This window comes from Cetorhinus maximus, chromosome 23 (assembly GCF_964194155.1).
Source record: "Cetorhinus maximus chromosome 23, sCetMax3.hap1.1, whole genome shotgun sequence".
In the NCBI taxonomy this organism is placed as follows: domain Eukaryota; kingdom Metazoa; phylum Chordata; class Chondrichthyes; order Lamniformes; family Cetorhinidae; genus Cetorhinus; species Cetorhinus maximus.
This window is the reverse complement of record NC_135901.1, coordinates 6,291,642-6,316,588: the sequence shown is the minus strand read 5'-3', so window position 1 is coordinate 6,316,588 and position 24,947 is coordinate 6,291,642. Positions and strand designations below refer to the sequence as shown.

General features: G+C 44.8%; 3 protein-coding genes and 1 pseudogene across 3 annotated transcripts in view; 1 reads left to right on the top strand and 3 right to left on the bottom strand.

Moving 5' to 3' along the window:
• The window catches only part of LOC144698213 (uncharacterized), a 352,133-nt gene that overhangs the window by 46,029 nt on the left and 281,157 nt on the right, over nucleotides 1–24,947 (bottom strand). The window lies entirely within an intron of this gene.
• LOC144697747 (uncharacterized) lies at nucleotides 96–23,876 on the top strand. The gene is made up of 3 exons (XM_078569754.1): nucleotides 96–1,213; nucleotides 16,833–17,816; nucleotides 23,861–23,876. Exons 1-3 carry the CDS (start codon nucleotides 96–98, stop codon nucleotides 23,874–23,876), a joined length of 2,118 nt encoding a protein of 705 aa, XP_078425880.1.
• On the bottom strand, nucleotides 5,053–7,866 carry LOC144698369 (uncharacterized; annotated as a pseudogene).
• The window catches only part of LOC144697746 (uncharacterized), a 31,583-nt gene continuing 30,359 nt past the window's right edge, over nucleotides 23,724–24,947 (bottom strand). Inside the window, 1 exon segment of the mRNA XM_078569753.1 lies at nucleotides 23,724–24,947. Within this exon segment, the coding sequence (XP_078425879.1) occupies nucleotides 24,020–24,947 (928 nt within the window). The 3' untranslated portion in view covers nucleotides 23,724–24,019.

Genomic DNA, 24,947 nt, shown 5'->3' with positions numbered 1-24,947 from the left:
TATCAGAAGGGGAGCATTTTCAAAATGAAACAACAAATCAGTATCTGACAGAGTTGACTAATTTATTGAAACCTGAATGTCATTGGATTTTGAACATGGAAGGAAAAAGCACCGTTCACAGTGGGGAGAAACCATACACGTGTTCTGTGTGTGGACAAGGCTTCAGTCAATCATCTGGCCTGTCGAGACACAAGTGCAGTTCCAGTGGGGAAGAACCAGGGAAATGTGGAGACTGTGAGGAAAGAATCAACTACCCGTCTGAACTGGAAATTCACCAACGCAGCCACAGCAGGGAGAGACCATTAGTCTGCTCTGTATGTGGGAAGAGATTCACTCAGTTATCCACCCTGCTGACACATCAGCGAGTTCACACTGGGGAGAGGCCCTTCACCTGCTCCAAATGTGGGATGGGATTCACTCAGTCTTTCAACCTGCTGAGACACCAGCGAGTTCACACTGGGGAGAGACCGTTCACCTGCTCCGAGTGTGGGAAGGGATTCAGTCAGTTATCCACCCTGCAGACACACCAGCGAGTTCACACTGAGGAGAGATCTTTTAAATGTCCAGAATGCAGGAAGTGCTATAAAAGTTTAAAGGAACTGATGTTCCATCAACGTGTTCACAGTGAGGAGAGACCTTTTAAATGCCCAGACTGTGATAAGTGCTATAAAGGTTCCAGGGAACTGATGTTTCATCAACGTGTTCACACTGACGAGAGACCGTTCAGGTGCTCTCACTGTGGGACTGGGTTCAGGTGGCCATCTCAGCTCACTGAACACCAGCGAATTCACACTGGGGAGAGACCGTTCACCTGCACTGAGTGTGGGAAGGGATTTACTCGGTCATCCCACCTCATGACTCACCAGCAAGTTCACACTAATGAGAGACCTTTTAAATGCCCAGACTGCGGGAAGTGCTGCAAAAGTTCCAGCAATTTGATGTCCCATCAACGTGTTCACACTGAGGAGAAACCTTTTAAATGCACAGACTGCGGAAAGTGCTTTAAAAGTTCCAGCGATCTGATGTGCCATCAACGTATCCACACTGATGAGAGACCGTTCAGGTGCTCTCACTGTGGGACTGGGTTCAAACGATCATCTCAACTCACTGTACATGAGCGTATTCACACTGGGGAGAGGCCATTCACCTGCTCCAAGTGTGAGAAGAGATTCACTCAGAAATCCAACTTGCTGAGTCACCAGCGAGTTCACAAGTGACTGCAGTAGTTGGATTTTGCTGTTAATCGCATCCAGGATGCAACCATGTTCATTGGGGTCTTTTTATGCTGATGTTTGCAAATTCCAGCCCAATTACATGTGTTATTATTCTGGATAAAAGTAAAATAAATCAGCTTTTTGTTAAACACACAGTCTGTTGAATCTTGTTGATATCCCTGACATAAGTTAGTTCCTTTTGAAGTGGTCTCCCTCTCCCCTGTCTCCTCCATCCTCACCAACAACAAGTGTGAGGAGCTCATGGAGCTTCTTTGTCACTAAGATTGAGACAATCTGATCAGCTGCCTCTGCTGCTTCCCTCCCTTTCACTAACCCACCGGACCAAACTGTGTCTAAAGTTCCCTTTTGTCTGAGCCCTGAACTCACATCTTTCCCCAGTTTCTCTTCTATTGCCTGTCAATCCCTGTCAGACTTCATCTTGTCCATGATGCCATTTCCACTAAACTGCTGACCATCCATCTTCCCCATGTTGCTGATATCGTTAACAGTTCTCTCTCTCTCTCTTATGGTTTTGTCCCTCTCACCTTTAAATACACCATTCTCACCCTTCCTGAAAAAAAAACCACCCTTGGCCCCACTGTCCTTGCAAACTGCTGCCCCATCTCCAACCTCCCTTTCCTCTCCAAACTTGGTGTCCCCCCAAGGATCTATCCTTGGCCCCTCCTATTTCTCATCTACAAGCTTCACTAGGTGACATCATCCAAAAGCACCGTGTTAGTTTTCACATGTACACTGACAACGCCCAGCTCTACCTCACTGAGCAGAAATTTCCTCCAATTAAAAATTGGGAAGACCAAAGCCATTGTCTTCGGTCACCACTACAAATTCCGTTCCCTAACTACCGAGTCCATCCCTCTCCCTGGGAACTGTCTGAGGCTGAACCACACTCTTCACAATCTTGTCAGATTTGACCCCAAGATGAGTTTCTGACCACATATCCACATCATCACTAATACCAGATATTTCAATCTCCATAACGTCGCCCGTCTCTACTCTGCCCCAGCTCATCTGCTGCTGAAACCCTCATCCATGCCCATGTTACCTTTAGACTTGACGATTCCAATACATTCCTGACCAGCCTCTCACATTCATCCCACCCCCATGTGGAAATGTGAGATCACCCTAAACTCTGCTGCCCGTGTGCTTTCTCACACCAAGTCCCGTTCGCCCATCACCCCTATGCTCACTACATTGACTCCTGGTCAAGCAATACCAAGACTTTGAAATTTGCATTCTGTTTATAAACCCTTCCCTGGCCTTGTCCCTCCCTGTGTCTGTCATCTCCAGTCACACACCCACTGATATATCTGCACTTCTCCCATTCTGGCCTCTTTAGTAACCCTGATTTTAATCACTCCACCATTCTTGGCCATGTCCAGGCGTGAAACTTTGAAATTCCCTCCCTGAACCCCTCCACCTCTCTGTCCTGATGAAAGATGCTTGTTAAAATCTGCCTCTCCAATCAAGGTTTCAGCCATCGACTCAAATATTGCCCTGTGACTCGGTATCAACATTTTCTTCCTGAAACTGCTCTGAAGCACCTCGGGATGTTTTATTACATTAATCGTGTTGTATAAATTCACCATGTTACTGTTTCATGACAGGCAGTTTGTGCAAAGTAAGATTTGCTGACTTCCAGGTGAAATTGTTTCTGCAGTAAAATAGTTAACGTAGATTAAATTGGATTAATATTCATTGAAGCAAAATCTACAATTTTAAATCATCCATCAAAGGGAAAGAAAATTCTTGTGTCCATTTAGCACCTTCCAAATCCTCAGAACATTACAACGCGTTTCACAGTCAATGATGCATTTTGGAAGGAAGAATGAGGAGAGCCAGAATAGACTAAATGGTACAGTTTTAAACAGAGTGCAGGAACAGAGTGACCTGGGAGTGTATAGACACAAACCTTTGAATCCATCAGGACAGGTTGATCAAATTGTTTATAAAAATCTCATGGAGCCCTTGGTTTCCTAATGGAGGTATGGAGTGGAAAAGCAAGACAATTATACTGAATCTTTATAAATCACAATTAATCCTCATCTGAAATCTTGTGCTTAATTCTGAGCACCACACTTTGGGAAAGATGTCAAGGCCTTGGAGAGGGTGCAGAGAAAATTGACCAGAATAGTATCAGGTATGAGGGGTTTCAGTTGTGGAGAGACTGGAGAAGCTGGGATTGTTCTCTTTACAGCAGGGAAGGTTAAGGAGTGATTTAATAGAAGTGTGGTAATATTTATTTTTAGGAATTTTTGTTTACATAGGGAGAAATTGTTTCCATTGGCAGGATGGTTGGTGTGTCAACTGACTGAGTGACTCTCTTCCCACACTCAGTACAGGTGAATGGTTTCTCTCCGGTACGAGTGAGTCAGTATTTCATCAGATCTTTAGAGCTTTTAAAACTCTTCAGACAGTGAGAACAATTAAAAGGTCTCTTATCAGAGTGAACAACTTGATGGGCAGTGAGGCTGGACACACAAGTGAATCCTTTCCTAACATATGGAGCAGATGAACAGCACCTCCCTGGTGTGAACTCACAGGTCGTAGGGATTGAACTCCTTACTTACAACAGGATCGGACGTGACAATAGAGTTCAGTTATTGAGCAGCTTTATTAAGAGAAAGGCAGGACAAATTCCTAGACTAAAGGCAAAGTTCAGACAGTGATTTACAGAACAATGTGAACTCTATACTTCCCGTGTTGTATCTGGACAGCAGAGCGCGCTTCTTTCCCCATAGCTTCTGGTTTTCTTGTGGAGTTTCCAGCTTTCTTGCTTCTTTATTATTTCTTCATCGTCTTCTCTTTGTTCTTTTCTCCACTGCATCAAACCCCTTGAGAGGGCTGTTCATATGCTGGAAACCCCCCTAACTCACTCCCCTGAGGCTACCAATCAGAACTGTCCACGTACATTTCACTACACAATCATGTGGCTTTTGTCCAATCACAGGTGTGTTCATGTGAACAGCATTTGCCTGTTGATGAGAGGAAGATACAAGGAGGATATGAGGAATTTCTCCTCTCAGAGGGTCGTTAGTTTCGGACTTCTCTCCCACAGAGAGCAGTGGGGACCGGGTCATTGAATAGATTCAAGGCTGAGTTAGAGAGATTTTTGATCTTCAAGGGAGTCAAGGGTTATTATGTAGGTCGGTGAGAAAGTGGAATTAAGGCCACAATCAGATCAGATCTTATTGAATGACAGGGTAGGCTCAATGGACCGAATGGCCTCCTCCTGCTCCTGTTTTTTATGTTCTTTTGTTCCCCATATCCGAGAAAAGGGAACTGTGAAAAATATCAGTGAACATGGGCAAGTGGGGTGTTCAGCAGTTTAGTGGGAATAGGATTGAGGGAAGGGGTGGGTCTCATGGACAAGATGAGCTCTGAGAGGGCATTAGGGTAGATAGGGAAAAGGTGGAGAAAGATTATGGTTCAGGGCTTGGAGAAGGGGCAGCTTCAAAGGCAGTTTGGCCCGATGGGTTCATGGAAGAGAGGGAAGCAGCAGATCAGATTGTCTCAATCTTAGTACAAAGAAGCTCCATGAGCTCCTCATACTTTTTTGCTGGAGCTGAGGATGGAGAAGATAGGGGAGAGCAAGAGCCTTTCAAAAGAACTCAACTGTGTTAGAGAAACTAAAAAGAGTCAACACGCTATGTTTAATGCAAAGCTGATCTATTTGACTTTTGTCCAGAATATTAACACCTGTAACTGGGCCGGAGTTTATTTACATCAGCAGAAACAGACCCAATGAACATGATTCAGTCCTGGATGCAATTAACAGCAAAATTTAATCACCGTCGTTACTTCTAAACTTCCTGGTGATTCAGCCGAGTGAATAAATGACCGAATTTCTTCCCACACACGGAACAGGCTCCCCAGTGTGAACACACTGGTGTCTCAGTAGTTGGGGTGACTGAGAGAATATCTTCCCACATGTGGAACAGGTGAACGATCTCTCCCCAGTGTGAACTCGCTGGTGTGTAATGAGATCTGATGATCTCCTGAACCCAGTCCCATAGTGAGAGCTCCTGAACGGTCTCTAGTCAGTGTGAACATGTTGATGGGACATCAGTTCCTCCGATCTTTTATGGCACTTCCCACAGTCTGGGCATTTAATCAGTGTGAACTCGCTGATGTCTCAGCAGGTTGGATGAGTGAGCAAATCCTTTCCCACACTTGGAGCAGATGAATGGCCTCTCCCCAGTGTGAATTCGCTGGTGTGTCAGCATGTGGGATAAACAAGTAAATCCCTTCCTGCACTCGGAGCAGGTAAATGGCCTCTCCCCAGTGTGAGTGCGCCGGTGTGTCAGCAATTCTGATAAGGTAGTGAATCCTTTCCCACACTCGGAGCAGATAAATGGCCTCTCCCCAGTGTGAACTCGCTGGTGTGTCAGCAGGTGGGATGTCTGAGTGAATCTCTTCCCACAGTCGGAGCAGGTGAATGGCCTCTCCCCAGTGTGAATTCGCTGGTGTGTTAGGAGGTGGGATGAGGTAGTGAATCCCTTCCCACACTCAAAGCAGGTGAACGGCCTCTCCCCAGTGTGCGTGCACTTGTGTACAGTGAGGTCAGCTGATCGCCTGAACCCAGTCCCGCAGTGAGAGCACCTAAACGGTCTCTCATCAGTGTGAACACGTTGATGGGACATCAGCTCCCCAGAACTTTTATAGCACTTCCCGCAGTCTGGGCATTTAAAAGGTCTCTCCCCAGTGTGAACTCGCTGGTGTATCAGCAGGTTGGAGGAGTGAGAAAATCCCTTCCCACATCTGGAGCAGGTGAACGGCCTCTCCCCCGTGTGAACTCGCTGGTGTCTCAGCAGGGTAGATGATTGCCTGAACCCAGTCCCACAGTGAGAACACCTGAACGGTCTCTCGTCAGTGTGGACACGTTGATGGGACATCAGTTCCCCAGAACTTTTATAGCACTTCCCGCAATCCGAGCATTTAAAAGGTCTCTCTCCTGTGTGAACTCGCTGGTGTCTTCGCAGGTTGGAGGAGTGAACAAATCCCTTCCCACACCTGGTGCAGGTGAACGGCCTCTCCCCAGTGTGAACTCGCTGGTGTTTAGTGAGGTCAGATGATTGCTTGAACCTAGTCGCACAGTGAGAGCAGCTGAATGGTCTGTCGTCAGTGTGAACATGTTGATGGGACACCAGTTCCTGGGAACTTTTATAGCACTTCCCGCAGTTCAGGCATTTAAAAGGTCTCTCGTCAGTGTGAACTCGCTGGTGTCTTAACAGGTTGGATGAACAAGCAAATCCCTTCCCACACTTGGAGCAGGTGAACGGCCTCTCCCCAGTGTGAATTCGCTGGTGTGTGAGAAGGTGTGACAAGGAAGTGAATCCCTTCCCACAGTTGGAGCAGGTAAATGGCCTCTCCCCAGTGTGAGTGCCCCGATGAAATTCCATCTTGAATGAGTAACTGAATCTTTTACCATCCTCCCCACACTTCCATGGTTTCTCCCTGTTGTGACTGCATTTATGTTCTGACAGGCCAGATGATTAGCTGAAACCCCGTCCACAGACAGAACACGCGTACGGTGTCTCCCCACTGTGAAAGCTGCTTTCTCCTTCCACGTTCAAAATCCAATGATATTCAGGGTACGATAAATTGGGCGACTGTCAGATCCTGATGTGATGTTTAGTTTGATGTTTGCAAATCATCACCTTCTAATACCCTGTGAAATTGATTTAAAACAGAATAAAGGGAGTGAAAACACAAAGGCAGGTTGTGAAATTGAACTGAATGAATCTGGTAATTTGAGGGGCTGGCACTAGGAAAACATGACTGTGAAAGCTGCTGGATTGTCGTAAAAACCTGACTGGTTCACTAATGTCCTTCAGGGAAGGAACTGACCACCTGATCCGGGTCTACACAGGACTCTGACCTCTATTGGAGCAGAGAGAAAGAGATGAGAGAGGTGGAGGGGGGTGGGGGGGGGGGGGGGGGGGAGGGGAGAGAAGGTGAGGGATTTCAAATACCTACAACTCAACCAGAACTTTGACAGGATCTTCCAAGCCCTCAACTTCCACCACCTAGATGGACAAGGGTAGCAGGTGTATGTGAACACCATCACCTCCAAGTTCCCCTCCAAGTCACACACCATCCTGACTTCAATGAAAGCAAAATACTGTAGAGGCTGGAGATCTGAAATAAAACAGGAAGCGTTTGAAAAACTCAGCAGGTTTGGCAGCATCTGTGGAGCGAGAAACAGTGTTAATTTTTCAGGGTGTACAGAATGAATTACGGGGTATAAAAATGATGCAGAATCTGACGGTCAATATAAGCTCAGAAGCAGAAGAGAAATGGACTATAGTGCAGGAAAAACAATTCCTGATTGTGAAAGATGCTGTGGGAAGATGAAGCTGGAAAGCCAGCAGCACATGGTCAGGGGACAGGCAGCGGTGGGAACCTCATTGAGACACAGTCAGCAGACATAACAATGAAATACTGAACGCATTTAAAATACACTCATTGTTCAATCACTGAGCATAGCACGAAAAGCTCTAAATTGCAGGTGAATGGTCAAAAGTACTCACCTCTGAAACAATTTCAGTTTTTAATATGATAATCTGCTGGAGTTTAAACCTCCATCTGGTATTTATGAAACCTCCCCGCCCACCGGCTCCATTCACTCGCCATTTCTCAGCTCTTAGTACAGCTAATACTACGCATGCTCTAGTTAGAGCCACTAAGGCGCATGCTCGAACCATAGCCCGGTGCTGCGACTGCGCAAGGCGCTCCTGTAGTGAAGATAGGGCACATTCAGCTCCGCTGTGCATGCTGGGTAAGCACTCCGCCATTGAGTGGTTTAATTTTTGAAGAAAATATTATGTTTTTTGCTCCGATTACGATTGGAGCCATGGGATAAAATTATTAAAGCCTGCATAAATACGGAAAAATGCACGGGCTCTTCCACAGTTCCATCCTGGATGCCATTGACAGCAGAACAATCCCATACAATTGGATTTGAACTTGCTGGAGTCTCAGCAGCTGGGGTGAACAAATGATTTTTCTCCCCCCATACAAAGAACATTTCAACTTAATCTTGTCAGTAAGAATGTTTCGATGGTGGATGAAATGTTTTGAACATTTAAAGTAAGGGTATTAACAGCTGGGCAGACTAAGTGAATCCCTTTGAACACACAAAGTGTCTGAATGATCTCCCTCAGGTGTGACTATGCTGCAATGTCAGCAAATGTGATGATCGAGTGAATCCACTTCCACTTTCACCTGTTGAATGATTTTTTTCACGGTGGAATCTCAAACCATTGCAGAAATGAGTTCTACATTCTCAGCCATTTTTTTATTATTCATTCGCTGGATGTGGGCGTCGCTGGCTAGGACAGCATTTATTGCCCACTCTTAATTACCTTTGAGGTGGTGGTGAGCTGCCTTATTGAACCGTTGCAGTCCACGTCATGTAGGTACACCCACAGTGCTGTTAGGGAGGGAGTTCCAGATAGAGAAAAGCAGGTGCTGTAAATCTGAAACAAAAACAGAAAATGTGGGGATTATCAGCAGACCTGATTGTGTATATGAATAGAGAAACAAAGTTTACATTTCAGGTCTATGACCTTTTCTCAAAACTGCACTGTGTCAGTGCACAGACCTGAAAATTTACCTTTGTTTCTCAATCCATTGATGTGTCAGATATTCTGAGTATTTCTGGCATTTTATGCTCTTATCTCTGGTTAAAGAAGTTGGACATTACATTTATTCATGATTAACTTCTATTTATTCTCATCTATATGCAAGTGAAAACATCTTCCACTTGTCAACCCTGTCAAATCCCTGTATAATCTTAAATTCCTCGATCAGGCATTCCTCACTTTCTTTTCTAGAGAAAACCTATTTAACATGCTCAGTTTTTGTGATTGATACAACTTTTCATTTTCGGCATCATTCCAGTAGATCTTTCTTACGCTTTCTTCAGTGTTCCTAGATCTATTATATAATATGGAGACCGAGCTAATCTGAGTATCCAACTCACCGTTTGCTCACAACTCACAAATGCCTGTTTGTTGGAAGGATCAGTAGGAGAGAGGACTGTGGTTTCCAGCTGTGATTCAACATCCCCTATTCCGCCATTTTTCGCATTAGCAGAAAATAAGACCAGTTTAAATGAACAAATCCAATGAGCCACTCTGTGACATTATGGAGCATCTACAAATTTGTCTGTTACAATTATAATGAAGTAGAGGTCCATTTTCACTCTTAGTTCAGCAATTATGCCATGAAGAACAATGTTGGAGAATGACTGGATTTCAGCATGGTGACACTAGGACAGACTAAATTAATATGATTGCTGAGCAGCGAGATGGTGGATTTGAAATTTGTGTGCACCTTGTTTGTGCATTTTCCTGATTAAAAGATAAATTAAATTCATTCAATTAAAAACATGTCATGTTCAGTGTGGCAGGCTGTTACAAGTGGGGTACCTGAAGGATCAGTGTTGGGGCCACAATTGTTCACAATCTATATAAATGATTTGGATGTAGGACCAAATATAATGTTTCCAAATTTGCTGATGACACACAGCTAGGTGTGAATGTAAGTTGTGAGGAGGATGCAAGGAGGCTTCAAGCAGATTTGGACAGGTTAAGTGAATGGGCAAGAACATGGCTGATGGAATATAATGTGAATAAGTATGAAGTTATCTACTTTGGTGGAAAAAAACAGAAAGACAGATTATTTCTTAAATGCTGAGAGATTGGGAAGTGTTGATGTCCGAAGGAACCTGCGTGTCCTTGTTGATGAGTCACTAAAAGCTATCATACAGGTGGAGCAACAATTAAGAAGGCAAATGGTATGTTGACCTTCATTGCAATGGGATTTGATGACTTGTAACAGCCTTGGTGAGACCACACCTGGAGTATTGTGTACAGTTTTGTTCTCCTTATCTAAGGAACGATATACTTTCCATAGCGGGAGTGCAACAGAAGCTCACCAGACTAATCCCTGGGATGGCGGGATTGATTTATGAGGAGGGATTGAGGAAACTGGGTCTTTCTTCTCTAGAGTTTCGAAAAATGAGAAGTGATCTCATTGAAACTTACAAAACTCATACAGGATCGATGTAGATAGGATGTTTCATCTGGCTGGCGAGTCTAGAACCATGGAACACAGTCTCAGAATAAGGGACAGGCCATTTAAGGATGAGATGAGGAGGATTTTTTTTCACTCAGAGGGTGGGGAATCTTTGGGATTCTCTACCCCAGAGGGCTGTGGAAGCTCAATCATTGAGCATGTTCAAGACAGAAATCGATAGATTTCTGGATATTAATGTCATCAGGGGATATGGGGAGAGGGTGAGAAAGTGGTGTTGAGCAAGATGATCAGCAATGATCTAAATGAATAGCAGAGCGGCCTCGATGGGCCAGATGGCTTAATGCTGCTTCTATTTCTTAAGTTTGAGGTAGAATTTTCAGCATCTGCGGTATCTTGTTCTTGGATCACGGTGGATCAGATCTAAATCACTTAACATTAGTGTTTAAATAAATAAGAGAAATAAATTTGAAAGATTGAGACAACAGTAACTTCCACTATGTTCAACATGAAACTAAACTCACTGTTTATTCATCATCAATAACAACTTTAAACACAAAGTTTCCAGCCGGGATTGAACCGGACACTTTCTCATGTAAAGTAAACGTGATAATCACTGCACTGGGGAAATGAGTGTGAATCCCCCCCGGACAGAGGGGAACTGACCATCCATCTCTAGCTCTAATTCCCAAACAGAAAATGCTGCCAAGAATCAGCAAGTCAGGCTGAGTCTGTGGCCGCTCCCAGCTTTGGAAACCGTCACAATGCACGGGTGATTGACGGCAGCTCCGGACCAATAGGAAGAGAGAGCGGGACTGGAGGACCGCCCTGGAGCGTCTGCTCCTCCAACCAATCGGAGTGAGTGAGGGGCGGGACAATGACTGAACCATGCGCAGTAAGAGTACTGGCGATGGAGAGACTTTTTCTCTCGAGTCCGCATTTGGAGGGACCGGTGGACCCGGCGGGTGGGCGGAGAGGCTTCGTAAAGATGTGTAATCCGCAAACCCCGAAAAAGAACTTAACGGTCCCCGTTTAGACCGAGCGTGGCCGCAGATTCCAGGGCTTGGCGCGGGTTAACGGCCGCCCTGGGCAATGTTTTCAATGACCGGGGTGAGCCTGTGGCCAATAGTTCAGAATGGGGACAACTTGTCCATCAAGCTGCATCACGCTTTGAGTCCCAATGTCTTATTAATGAGGCAGAGCAGCAAAGAAAAGGAAGCAAATCCTGCTCTCCTGATCCCACTATATCATGGGATGTCCTGCCCCATGTGTCCAATGATCTGCGAGTCTGTTCAGTCACATGAAGACCCACAGCAGAAACTCATGACCCTGAATAGACGCCATCCTCAAACTGAGGGACTGCTGATGACAATGAGGGGCAATCTGCAGCAGGGCGCATGTGCGCTCATCCTAGGACAGGCAACAGGAGGAGAGGATGCTGTGAATTTATATCCTGGGCTGTCAGGGATGCATTTTGGAAACTCCTTTTGCAGGGGGTTGGAAGGGGAGGATTAATACAGAGCAAACTCAAACCAAGGGAAATGTTTGTCTCTTCTAAAGTTCTATCCTGGTCTGTCCGTGATGACTTGTAAACTTCTTTTACAGTGTATTAGAAGAGGACTTCCAGAAAGGAAACTCAAACCAAATATCACATCAAAATCTAACAGCGGCACTCAATTCATCAGAACCTGGATATAATCGTCTTTTGAGTGTAAGCATTGAGTTCTAGATCATTACCACTCACTGCATGTGTCTGTTCTTCCTCACATCCATCCTGTAGATCCTGTCCAAAATCTTAATCTGTGTCCTGAAATCTTTTTATAATCAGCGAATGTGGACAGCTTTTCTTTATCTACTTTCTCTAAACCTGTCATAAACTTGTACACCTCCATCTAATCTTCTCTGAACCCCAGTTTCTCCAACCTAACATTGCAACTAAAATTCCTCATCCCTGGAACCATCCTCGTAAACCTTCTCTGCACCTTCTCAAGGACCCTCACATCCTTCATAATGTGTGGTGATCACTGGTTTGCACAGACCCAGATGTTCTGTGTTCGTGTCTGTGATGTCATCACGCACTGACAATTGCTCAGTGACATCACCCCGCTACCTGGGTATTTACTCAACTGGGAGATTTTTCTCTGACTCCAGTGCTTCTGATATCTCTTAGCTGCAGGCTGCAGCAGGAGATTTTAAAATTGAAAAGTGTGAAATTGTTTCAGAGGTGAGTATTTTTGAGCATTCGTCTACAAGTTAGAGTTTTTACTGCTCTGCTCTGTTATCTGTGCTCTGGTTCCATGGCCCTGTGGCTGGTGTGGCCCCTTTATTGTGGATCTGAATCCATGTGCATCCATTGCTCTGTTTCACCTCTGCCCTCCTGATCACCTCTCTGCTACTGTCTAACTTCCTCTGTCTCTAATATTGGGTGTATCTTAGCTATGTTTAGTATTTTATTATTACTTCTGCCGACCATGCCTAAATGTGGTTTCCACTGCTGCCCATTCCCCCGACCATGTGCTGCTGGCTTCCCAGCTTATCTTCCCACAGTACCTTTCATAGTCAAGAATTGTTTTTTTCTGCACTATAGGCCATTTCTCTTCTGCTTCTGAGCTATTATTGACCGTCAAATTCTGCACCATTTTTATTCTCCATAATTCATTCCACACACCCTGAAATGTTAACTCTTTCATTCTTCACAGACACTGCCTGATCTGCTAAGTATTTCCAGCATTTTCTCCTTTTATTTCAGATTTCCATCAGCTGTGGTATTTTGCTATTATTTGTTATGACACAGTTGATGATAAATGCTGAGTTGTTCAAATCCCAAAGGGAACCTTGAAACAACTGCCACAACTTGTTTTGCAGTCTGTGTAAATTTTGAGATGTGTGCCTTGAATTTAGTAGTAATAAGACCAGCAAGTCTTATAGGTTTTTATAAAACTAAATTAAACATTTATTAACAAGAGAAATGATTTTTAAATACATACATAGATCTATAAATTACTATGATAACTTCTAAATCCCCTAATCAACCTAACTCGTTAAGGCAACAGTAAGATACATAGATTTTAAAAGACCAAGGCAAAGAAAGATAATACCCTGAACAAGTCGAATTCAAAGTGAATTTTCTTACCTTCAGTCCTTTGAAGACAGCAACTTGAGGCATAGATGCTGAAGGCTTTTTCACACTTGTAAGCTCTTAAAAATGCCTTCCCTCACAAACAGTCTTCTCTCCTTTATACATCTTTCCCTCTTTGAATGCAAATACCCATTGTTTCACTATGTCTTTGGACTTTATCTCCCTGATAATAAAAACCTCTCATATAACTAAGTTTTACTATGCATCTTTGGGAAAAATAAACACACTCTTTCTAAACTTCAGCTGGCTAGGTGACACATTTCACTCCCTCTTTTGAAAACAATCCAGCCTGGCTTATTTAAAAATGCAAATGTTCCCTTGACACCTATGTTTCTAAACTTCTCCATGTTTACATAATTAACATTTCAAACCTAACTCCTCCTTACATCAAAGCACCCAGACTAGCTGCCTCTTATTCAATCAAGTCCTACACACACACACAGAGCCACATATAGACACATCTTACTAATACTCTATTTTACAATAAATTCCAACAATATAATGAGAATTATTATATCTTTCTGACATATTTTATTGCAGGTGTTGCTCACAGAACCGAGACTAGAATCACCGACAGACCAGTTAAGAGCCAGTTTATAGGACAGTGGCCTTTTTGTTGCAGATGTTAATTCCTTGACTCCAGTCTGGGTCCCTTTTCATCAAGTCATAGATTCATTGAATGATTACAATACAGACGGAGGCTATTCAACCTGTCCTGCCTGTGCTGGCTGTCTGCAAGAGTAAATCAGCTGGTCCCACTCCCCTGCCCTTTCACAAACACAAGACCAGTAGTAGATATGACCAATCCCCAGTTACCTGTGGAGAAGATGATGTTTGACCTTCTTGAACTGCTGCAGTCTGTGGTGAAGGTGCTCCCACAATGCTATTAGGTAAGAAGTTACAGGTTATTCACCCAGCAATGATGAAGGAAGTGATTTATGTCCAAATCAACAACAACAATTTGTATTTATATAGCGTCTTTCATGGAAGAGAAATTTTCAAGGTGTTTCACAGAAATGCTATAAATAACATTTGACACTGACCCACATAAGGAGATATGAGGGTAGATGGCCAATTGTTTGGTCAAAGTGGCAAGTTTGAAGAAGTATCTTAAAGGAGGAATGTGAGGCAGAGAGATGGAGAGGTTGAGGGAGGAAATTCCACAGCTTATGGCCTTGGAAGCTGAAGGTGTAGCAACCAAAGACGGAGCGATTAAAATCAGGAATGCTCAGGATGTTGGAATTAGATAAGCGCAGATCTGTGTGTGGGGATGGAGGGGGGTGGTGTTGGTTGGGCTGAAGGAGATTATAGGGATAGGGAGGGCAAAATGATTTGAAAATAAGGGTGAGAATTTTAAAATTTTGATATTTCATACCTAGAGCTTTTGTAGGTCAGTGGGCACAGGGAAGATGGGTGAACATTCGTGCCACACAAGTGCCAGGCAATAACCATCTCCAATAAGGGAGAATCTAACCATCTCCGCTTGACATTCAATGTTACCATCGCTGTAGCCCCAACTGTCAACATCCGGGGGAGGAGGGGGCGCAGTTACCATTGACCGGAAACTGAACTGGACTAGCTACAAAAGTACTGTGGCTAAAAGAGCAGGTCAGAGGCTCGGAATCCTGTGAGGAGCAACTCATTTTCTGACTCTCCAAAGCCCGCCCACCATCTACAAGACACAGGTCAGGAGTGTGATGGAATACTCTCCACCTGCCTGGATGAGTTCAGCTCCAACAACACTCAAGATGCTCGACTCCATCCGGGACAAAGCAGCCTGTTTGATTGACACCACATTTACCGCCTTAATCATTCACTCCCTCCACCACTGACGCACAGTAGCAGCAGTGTGTACCACCTACACTGCACTGCAGCAACTAACCAAGCCTCCTTCGAGAGCATCTTCCAAGCACACGAACTCTGCCATCTAGAAGGACAAGGGCAGCAGATACACCACCTGTAAGCTCCCATCCAAGTCACTCACCATCCTGACTTGGAAATATATCACTGTTCCTTCACTGTCAGTGAGTCAAAATCCTGGAATTCCCTTTCTAACAGCACTGTGGGTGTTCCTACACCACATGGACTGCAGTGGTTCAAGAAGGCAGCTCAGCACCACCTTCTCGAGGGCAATTAGGGATTGGCAATGAATGCTGGCCCAGCCAGCGATGACCACATCCTATGAATGAATAAAAAGATGACTTGGTGCAGAATTTCCACTCATCAGGTGGGCGTGTGCCCGACTGGAATGAGTGTAAAATGACGCTCGATGAGGTCAGGCAGCTCTGTGCCTCAGGGAAATTTTCCACACGTGCGCTCGCCCTCCTCCACACAGGCAGTGCTGCATCACACGCCTTAATTGGCCTGCTAGCATGAAATTGTGCTCGGGGCCCCAATCGCGGGCAGCGGTCAGCTTCCCAATCGCCCCTGCCGAGCCCACCCAGCGAGGGCAAAACTCTGCCCTTAGTGTGAGTAGCACACGAGCAGCAGAGTTTTGGATGACCTCAAGATTACAGAGAGGTTGAATGTGGGAGGCCGGCCGGGAGTGCGTTCGGGTTGTTAAGTCTAGAGGTAACAAAGGGATGGATGATGGTTTGAGGAGCTGGTGAACCGAGACTGGGCGGAGTTGGACAATGTTATTGAGGTGGAAATAGGTGGTTTTGGTGATGATGTGGATATGTGGTTGGAAGTTTATCTTGGGGTGAAATATTTCACTGTGATTGTGAACAGTCTGGTTCAGTTGCTGTGGAGAGCGATAGAGTTGGTTAGAGAGTGGACATTGTAGCAGGGACTGAAGACAATGGCTTCAGTCTTCCCAATATTTAAATGAAGGAAATTTCTGCTCATCCAGTAGTGGATGTCAGATAAGTCAGGACGGTGTGTGACTTGGAGGGGAATTTGGAGGTGAAGGTGTTCACATACATCTGCTACCCTGGTCTTTCTACTTGGTGTGTAGGTTGAAGGTTTTGGAGATTCTGTCAGAGTTTTGGTCAAGCTGTATATATATATAAAATCCCCCTCCTATCCCTCTCCTTTGCTCCCTGCCTTCTTCCTCCTCTCTTCCCATAGAGACCAGAGTCTTGTGTAGGCCCAGACTGAGTGGCAGGTTCCCTTCCCTGAAGGACATTAGTGAACCAGTCACGTTTTTAGGACAATCGAGCAGTTTTCATGGTCACTTTTACCTAGTGCCAGCCCCACAAATTACCAGATTCATTCAGTTCAATGTCACAACCTGCCTTTGTGTTTTTGTGGGTTCTCTCTCACTCCCTTTTTTCGGTTTTAAATCAATTTCACAGGGTATTAGAAGGGTAGGATTTGCAGTCAGAAAACTGAAACCAAACATCTCATCTGGATTTCACGGGGTCACTCGATTCACTCTGACCTGAATATTATCAGCCTTTGAACATGGAAGCAAAAAGCACTGTTCACTCCGGGGAGAAACCATGGAAATGTGGGGACTGTGGGAAGGGATTCAATTACCCATCTGAGCTAGAAATTCATCAGCGAGTTCATACTGCGGAGAGGCCATTCACCTGCTCCGAGTGTGGGAAGGGATTCACTAAGTCATCCAACCTGCTGACACACCAGCGAATTCATACTGGGGAGAGACCATTCCTCTGCTCCGAGTGTGGGAAGGGATTCGCTCAATCATCCGACCTGCTGACTCACCAGCAAAGACACACTGGGGAAAAGCCATTCACATGCTTCAAGTGTGGGAAAGGATTCACTTGGTCATCCCACCTGCTGAGACACCAGCGAGTTCACACTAGGGAGAGACCACTCACCTGCTCTGAGTGTGGGAAGGGATTCTCTAATTCATCCAACCTGATGAGACACCAGCGAGTTCATATTGACAAGAGACCTTTTAAATGCTCAGACTGCGGGAAGTGCTATAAAAGTTCCCTGGACCTGATGCATCATCAACGTGTTCACACTGACAAGAGACCATTCAGATGCTGTCACTGTGGGACTGGGTTCAGGCGATTATCGCAACTCATTGTTCACCAGCGAATTCACATTGGGGAGAGACAGTTCACGTGCTCTGACTGTGGGAAGGGATTTGCTTATTCATCCCACTTGCTTACACACCAGCGAGTTCACACTGCTGAGAGACCTTTCAAATGCCCAGACTGCGGGAAGTGCTATAAAAGTTCTGGGGAACTGATGTCCCATCAACGTGTTCACACTGATGAGAGACCGTTCAGGTGCTGTCACTGTGGGACTGGGTTCAGGCGATCATCTGAACTCACCGTACACCAGCGAGTTCACACTGGGGAGAGATCATTCACCTGCTCTGAATGTGGGAAGGGCTTCACTCAAACATCCCACCTGCTGAATCACCTGCGAGTCCACACAGGGGAGAGGCCGTTCACCTGCTCCAAGTGTGGGAAGGGATTCACTCAGTTATCCCACCTGCTGAGACACCAACAAGTTCATTTAAACTGATGAGAAACCGTTCAGGTGTTCTCAGTATGGGACTGGGTTCATGCAATCATCTGAACTCACTGTCCATGAGTGAGTCCACTCAGGGGTGAGGTCTTTCAGCTGCTCTCAGTGTGGGAAGAGGTTTACTCAGTCATCCACCCTGCTGAAACACCAGCAAGTTCACAAGTTTCCACAGTGATGGGATTTTGCTGCTAACCACATTCAGGACTGAACCATATTCATTGGATTCTGTTTCTGCTGATGTTAATAAACTCCAGCCCAATTTTAGGGGTTAAGGTTATGGATAAAAGTCAAATAAATCAGTTTTGCACTAAACACAGTGTGTTGAATCTTTTTAATATCTCAAACATAAGTTTGTTACTTTTGAAGTGCTCTCTCCTCCATCCTCACCTCCAACAACAAGCTCATGGATCTTCTCTATCACAAAGATTCAGACCCTCTGATCAGCTGTCTCTGCTGCTTCCCTCCCTTCCACTAGCCCACCGGGCCAAATTGTCTCTAAAGTTCCCGTTTGTCCGGGCCCTGAACTCACATCTTTCTCCAGTTTCTCTTCTATCTCCCTCTCAGTGCTCATCTTGTCTCTGAGACCCACTTTCTGCTCCATTCACCCTATTCTCAATACACTAGACCATCTATCTTCCCCATGTTAGCTGATATTGTTAACAGTTTTCTCTCCTCTTGATATTGTCCTCATCTTTAACTGCACCATCACCATACATCCTAAAACAACCCTTCACTCCACTGTCGTTGCAACCTACTCCCCATCTCCAATTTCCCTTTCCTCTCCAAAGCCCTTGAACTTGGTGTCCCTCAAGGATCTATCCTTGGCCCCTCCTATTTCTCATCTACATGCTGCCAGTAGGTGACATCATCCAAAAGCACCGTGTTAGTTTTCACATGTACACTGACAATGCCCAGATCTACCTCACCACCATCCCTCTCCATTCCTCCACTGTTACTAAATTATCAAACTGCTTATCTAACACCCAGTACTGGAGCAGAAATTTCCTCCAATTAAAAATTGGGAAGACCAAAGCCATTGTCTTCAGTCACCACTACAAATTCCGTTCCCTAACCACTGAGTCCATCCCTCTCCCTGGGAACTGTCTGAGGCTGAACAACACTCTTCACAATCATGGTGTCAGATTTAACCCCAAGATGAGTTTCTGACCACATATCTACACCATCACTAATACCAGATATTTCAACCTCCATAACGTCGCCTGTCTCAACCCCACCCTAGATCATCTGATGCTGAAACCCTAATCCACGCCTGTGTTACCTTTAGACTTGACGATTCCAATACATTCCAGGCCAGACTCTCATATTCATCCCACCCCCACGTGGAAACATGTAATCATCCAAAACTCTGCCCCTGTGCTTTTTCACACCAAGTCCCGTTCATCCATTCCTCACCATTTTTGATTTATTCTTTTACAGGATATGGGTGACCCGGCTAGGCCAGCATCTGTTGCCCATCCCTAGTTGCCCTTGAGAAGGTGGTGGTGAGCTGCCTTCTTGAACTGCTGCAGTCCATGTGGTGTAGGTACACCCACAGTGCTGTTAGGAAGGGAGTTTAAGGATTTTGATCCAGTGATAGTGAAGGAATGACCATAGAGTTCCAAGTTAGGATGGAGTGTTTCTTGGAGGGGGACTTGCAGGTGGTGGTGTTCCCATGTTTCTGCTGACCTTCTAGGTGGTAGAGGTTGCAGGTTTTGAAGGTGCTGTCGAAGGAGCCTTAGTGAATTGCTGCAGTGCATCTTGTAGATGGTACACACTGCTGTCACTGGTGGAGGGTGTGAATGTTTAAGCTAGTGGATGGGGTGCCAAGCAAGCGAGGTGCCAAAGGATGCTTTGGCCTGGATGGTGTCGAGATTCCTGAGTGTTATTGAAGTTGAACTCATCCAGGCAAGTGGGCAGTATTCCATCACACACCTGACTTGTGTCTTGTAGATGGTGGACAGGCTTTGGGATGTCGGGAGCTTAGTTTCTTGCCATATAATTCCTAGCTTCTGACTTGTTCTTGTAGCCACAGTATTTATATGGCTGTTTCAGTTTAGTTTCTGGTCAATGATAATGTTGATGTAGTGTGTGATTGGCTCCTGGTGAAGCAATGATTCAGTTTTAAAATTTGCATCCTTGTTTGCAAATTGTTCCATGGCCTCTTCCCTCCCTATCTCTGTAATCTCCAATCACACACCCTCTGAGATATCTGCACTCTTCACATTCTGACCTCTTTAGCACCCCTGATTTTAATTACTGCATTGGTCACCAGGCCCAGGTGTGAAGCTCCGAAATTCCCTCCCTAAACCTCTTAACCTCTCTCCTATTCGAGATTCTTGTTACAATCTGCCTCTCCAATCAAACTTTGGCCATTTACCAAAATAACCCCTATGTGACTCGGTGTCAACTTTTGTTTTATGAAACTTGTCTGAAGCACATTAATCATGTTATATAAATACAAGTTGTTACTGTTTCACAACAGCCAGTTGTGCACAGTTAATTTCTATAAGTAGCAATCAGACCAGTGACCGATTAATCCAGTTTCTTTAGGTGGTGTTAGTTAAAACACAAATGTTGGTCCCACTGCACCAGGAGAGCTCCCCTGTGGACAGTATGTGGAGTTGTTGAGGTCTCCTGAGCTGAGAGTGGGGCTGATTGAGCTGTCGGGCCTGCAGTGTACCTTGAAGAACCGCTGTCTGGGACCTTTCCTCTTAATTCACTGACTCCCAGTTGGACTTGTCTCTGCAGTAAAATAGTTAACTTTGAAGATCAATCTGAATTTAATCTTTGATTCAAAATCTACAACTTTTAATCAGCTTTAAAAGAGAAAGAAAGTTCTTGTGTTCCTTTAGAACCGTTCACACCCTCAGAACATCCCAAAGTGATTCACAGTCAATGCTGAATTTTGGGAGGACGAATGAGAGGCAGAATAAACTAAATGGTACAATTTTAAACAGAGTGCAAGAACAGAGTGACCTGGGAGTGTATAGACACAAATCTTTGAAGGGAGCAGGAAAGGTTTATCCAGCTGTTTTGTTTTACAGATAACCCTTGGCTTTATCAATGGAGACATGGAGAACAAAAGTAAGGAACTTATCCTGAATCTTTACAAATCACTGATTCATCCTCAAGTTTAAGTCGGGTGTTCAGTTCTGAGCACCACACTTTAGGAAAGATGTCAAGCCCTTGCAGAGGGAGCATGGGAGATTTACTAGAATGGAATTGGGAATGAGCAGTTTCAGTTTTGAGGAGAGACTGGAGAAGCTGAGATTGTTCTCTTTAGAGCAGAGAAGGTTACCAAGCGATTTAATAGCGGTGTGGACATTTTGAGGAGTTATCATCTACAAAGGGAGAAATTGTTTTCATTGGCAGGATGGTTGGTAGCTGCAGAACACAGATTTAAAATAATTGGCAAAAAATCCAGGGTGAAGATGAGAAGAGATTATTTTATTCAGTGAGTTCTGATGATCTGGAACACATTGTCTGAATGACTGGTGGAAGCAGATCCAAAGGTAACTTTCAAAAGTGATTTCGGCTTTTACTTAATAAGGAAAGATTTATATGAACATATGAAATAGGAGCATACGTAGGTCACTCGGCCTCTCAAGCCTTCTCCGCCATTCAATAAGATCATGGTTGATCTGTTTGTGATTCGAATTCCGCCTTCCCATCTATCCCCAATAGTCTTTGATTCCCTTGTCTAACCAGAATCTATCTACCTCTGCCTTAAAAATATTCAGTGACCCCACCTCTACCTCCATCTGAGGCAGGGAGTTCCAAAGTCACACAACCCTCTGAGAGAAAACATTTCTCCTCATCTCTGTCCTAAAAGGGCAACCCCTAATTTTCAAACAGTGCCCCCTAGTTCTGGACTCACCCACAAGAGGAAACATCCTTTCCACATCCACCTTGTCGATACCGGAACAGCAGGGGAGTGGGACAGAATGGTAACATTTTCAGAGACAGGGACAAAGAGCCAAATGGCCACCATTCCTGCTCTATTCTTCTATCATTTGAGGCTGGTACAGTGATGTTCCCCAAGGGTCAGTGCTGGGACCACTCTTTGTTTACTATATATAAATGACTAGAATTTTGGAAGGCAGAATAAAATTTCTAAATATGCCGATGATGCCAAACTTGAAGGAGTGGCAAAGAGTGACGATGATACAAATCGCCTGCAACAGGGCATGATAGGCTAGCAGAATGGGCAGGCAAGTGGCAGATGGAGTTGAATACAGAGAAGTGTGAGGTGATGCATTTTGGCAGAAGGGATTGGAAGAGGCAATATGAACTTAATGGCCCATTCTAAAGAGTGTGGAGGGACAAAGGGAGGGTGCATGTCCACTGATCTTTGGAGGCAGTTCATATTGAGAGAGTGATTAGCAAACCAGATGGGAGCCTGGACTTCAATAAATAGAGATATTGAGCACAAAAGCAGGAAAGTTATGCTGAAGTTTTATAAAGATCTGGTTTGGGCCAAATTAGAGTCCAGTTCTGTTCACCACACTTTAGAAAAGATGAGAAGGTCCTTGAGACGATGCAAAGGAGATTTACCAGAATGGTTCCAGGAATTGGGGTTTTAGTTATAAAGTTGGGTTGGAAAGGCTGGGATTGTTCTCCTTGGAGCAAAAGAGATTGAAAGGAGATTGATAGATGTACATACAAACATACGAATTAGGAACAGGAGAAGGCCACTCGGTCCCTCGAGCCTCCTCCGCCATTCAATCAGATCATGGCTGATTGTAATTTTCTTGAGTTACTTCCTCCCTTCCATTTCTTGATTTGCAGCTATTTCTGGGATGTTATGACAGGTTTAGATCAGGTCAACAAGGGCAAGCTCTCGCAGGTGTCATTGGCAAGGTCACCAATTATTGCCCATCCATCATTGTCCTTGAGAAGGTGGTGATGAGATGCCTTTTAGGACATGGTTCTGGTATAACTGAGTGGCTCAGAGAGCATTTCAGAGTCAGCCACGTTACTCTGATTCTGGAGTCACTAGGTGAGGTTAGGAGTACAGGTTCCTTTCCTAAAGGATGTCAGTGAACCAGTTAGACTTTTACAACCACACAGTAGTTTCATGTGATACCAGCTTTTTATTCAGTTAATAGAATTTAAATTCCCCAACTTCTGTGGTGGGATTTGAACTCACATCTACCAGATTATCAGGTCAGCTTCTGTGTTACTAACCCAGTAAGATAACCATTAAGCTACTGTACCCTTCTTTATATTAAGATCAAATGCCTGTTGTTTAATTATAGCAACAGTTAACAGGCTCATGTAAACTCCACCTAATTTAATTGCAGACTTTAAATTACTTACTTTCAAAAGGTTTCTTGAAAACAAAGTAACACCTGCCTCAAAATGGTAGATTCAGGACTGTCACATTAAATATTCCAGAATAATTACCACAATCATTTCCAGACTGGAAACTTAAACCTGCCATTTCACTGTCAGTCAGGAACAGGTCACAGTTTTACACCAATCTCTGATTTGACAGCACGTTTCCAGCATTCACTGTTGTTCTTCCTGACTCTAAACATAGTTGTAAAGGAGCCTTCTGTTCCGAGTCTAGGAGCTCTGAACCATGAGCGGCTGGGACTTATTTCTTACACACCTCAGGATTAACCCACACGGAGACTTTGGTCAGTGGAGAGAGATGAGAAAGACCAAAGTGCCGTTTGTCCCTCTCGGTGTGACCCTGAAGGACTGTGTCCAGGCTGAAGTTCTGTTCCTGCCGTACGATCTTCCCCCAGATTGTCCTTTCTGACCTCCAGCCAGGTGATGTTAAACACTCAGGACAAAAATCAACAACAATGTTTTTAAAACTGCAGATGCTGGAATTCTGAAATATAAACAGGAAATGCCAGAAAAACTCAGCAGGTCTGTCAACTTCTGTGGATAGAGAAACAGATTGAATGTTTTGAGTCCAGTATAACTCTTCCTCGAAGGACGAGAGTTATATGGACTCAAAACATTAACTCTGTTTCTCTCTCCACAGATACTGCGAGGCCTGATTTATTTCACAGAATATTAAACTCCAGCCCAGTTACAGGGATTATAAACATCAGCAGAAAGAAACACCAGCTGTTAGAATGAACACTGTTCAATCCTGGATGTAATTAACAGCAGCAACAACAGCAGAATCCAACCTCTGCAGTCACTTGTGAATTCGCTTGTGAGTCACCAGGTTGGATGACCGAGTGAATCCCTTGCCACACTCAGAGCAGGTGAACGGTCTCTCCCCAGTGTGAAGTCGCTGGTGTCCCAGCAGGCTTGATTTTTGAGTGAATCCCTTCCCACACACAGAGCAGGTGAATGGCTTCTCTCCAGTATGAATTCGCTGGTGTGTCAGCAGGTGGGATGAATGGGTGAATCCCTTACCGCACTCTGAGCAGGTGAATGGCTTCTCGCCAGTGTGAACTCTCTGGTGCTCCATGAGACTGGAAGACTGAGTGAATCCCTTCTCACACATGGAGCAGATGAACGGCCTCTCCCCAGTGTGAACTCTCTGGTGCTTCTGCAACGTGGAAGACTGAGTGAATCCCTTCCCACACAGAGAACAGGTGAATGGCCTCTCCCCAGTGTGAGTGCGTTGGTGTGTTACCACCTCACTTCTGCTTTTAAAACTCTTCTCACATTCTGAACATTTAAAAGGTCTCATGTCAGTGTGAACACGTCGGTGTGTCAGCAGGGTGGATAACTGTGCAAATTCCTTCCCACACACCAAGCAGGAAAATGGCCTCTCCCCGGTGTGAACTCGCATGTGCATGTGCAGCTTGGATAACTCTGTGAATCCCTTCCTGCACATGGAGCAGGTGAATGGTTTCTCCCCGGTGTGACTGCGCCGATGAATCTCCAGTTGGGATGGATAATTGAATCCCTTCCCACAGTCCCCGCATTTACAGGGTTTCTCTCCAGTGTGATTGCGTTGATGAGTGTCCAGCTCAGACGGGTAATTGAATCCCTTCCCACAGTCCCCACATTTCCACGGTTTCTCCATGGTGTGAGTGTCCTTGTGTCTCTCCAGGTTGGACGATCAGTTGAAGCCTCATCCACACACAGAACACGTGTACGGTCTCTCCCCA

Bases quoted from the DNA above. Each gene is read 5' to 3' on its own strand.
- LOC144697747 (XM_078569754.1), top strand. From the start codon at position 96: ATGGAAGGAAAAAGCACCGTTCACAGTGGGGAGAAACCATACACGTGT. The intron at 1,214-16,832 runs GTGACTGCAGTA...GGAAGCAAAAAG, and splicing joins AGTCACCAGCGAGTTCACAA to CACTGTTCACTCCGGGGAGA.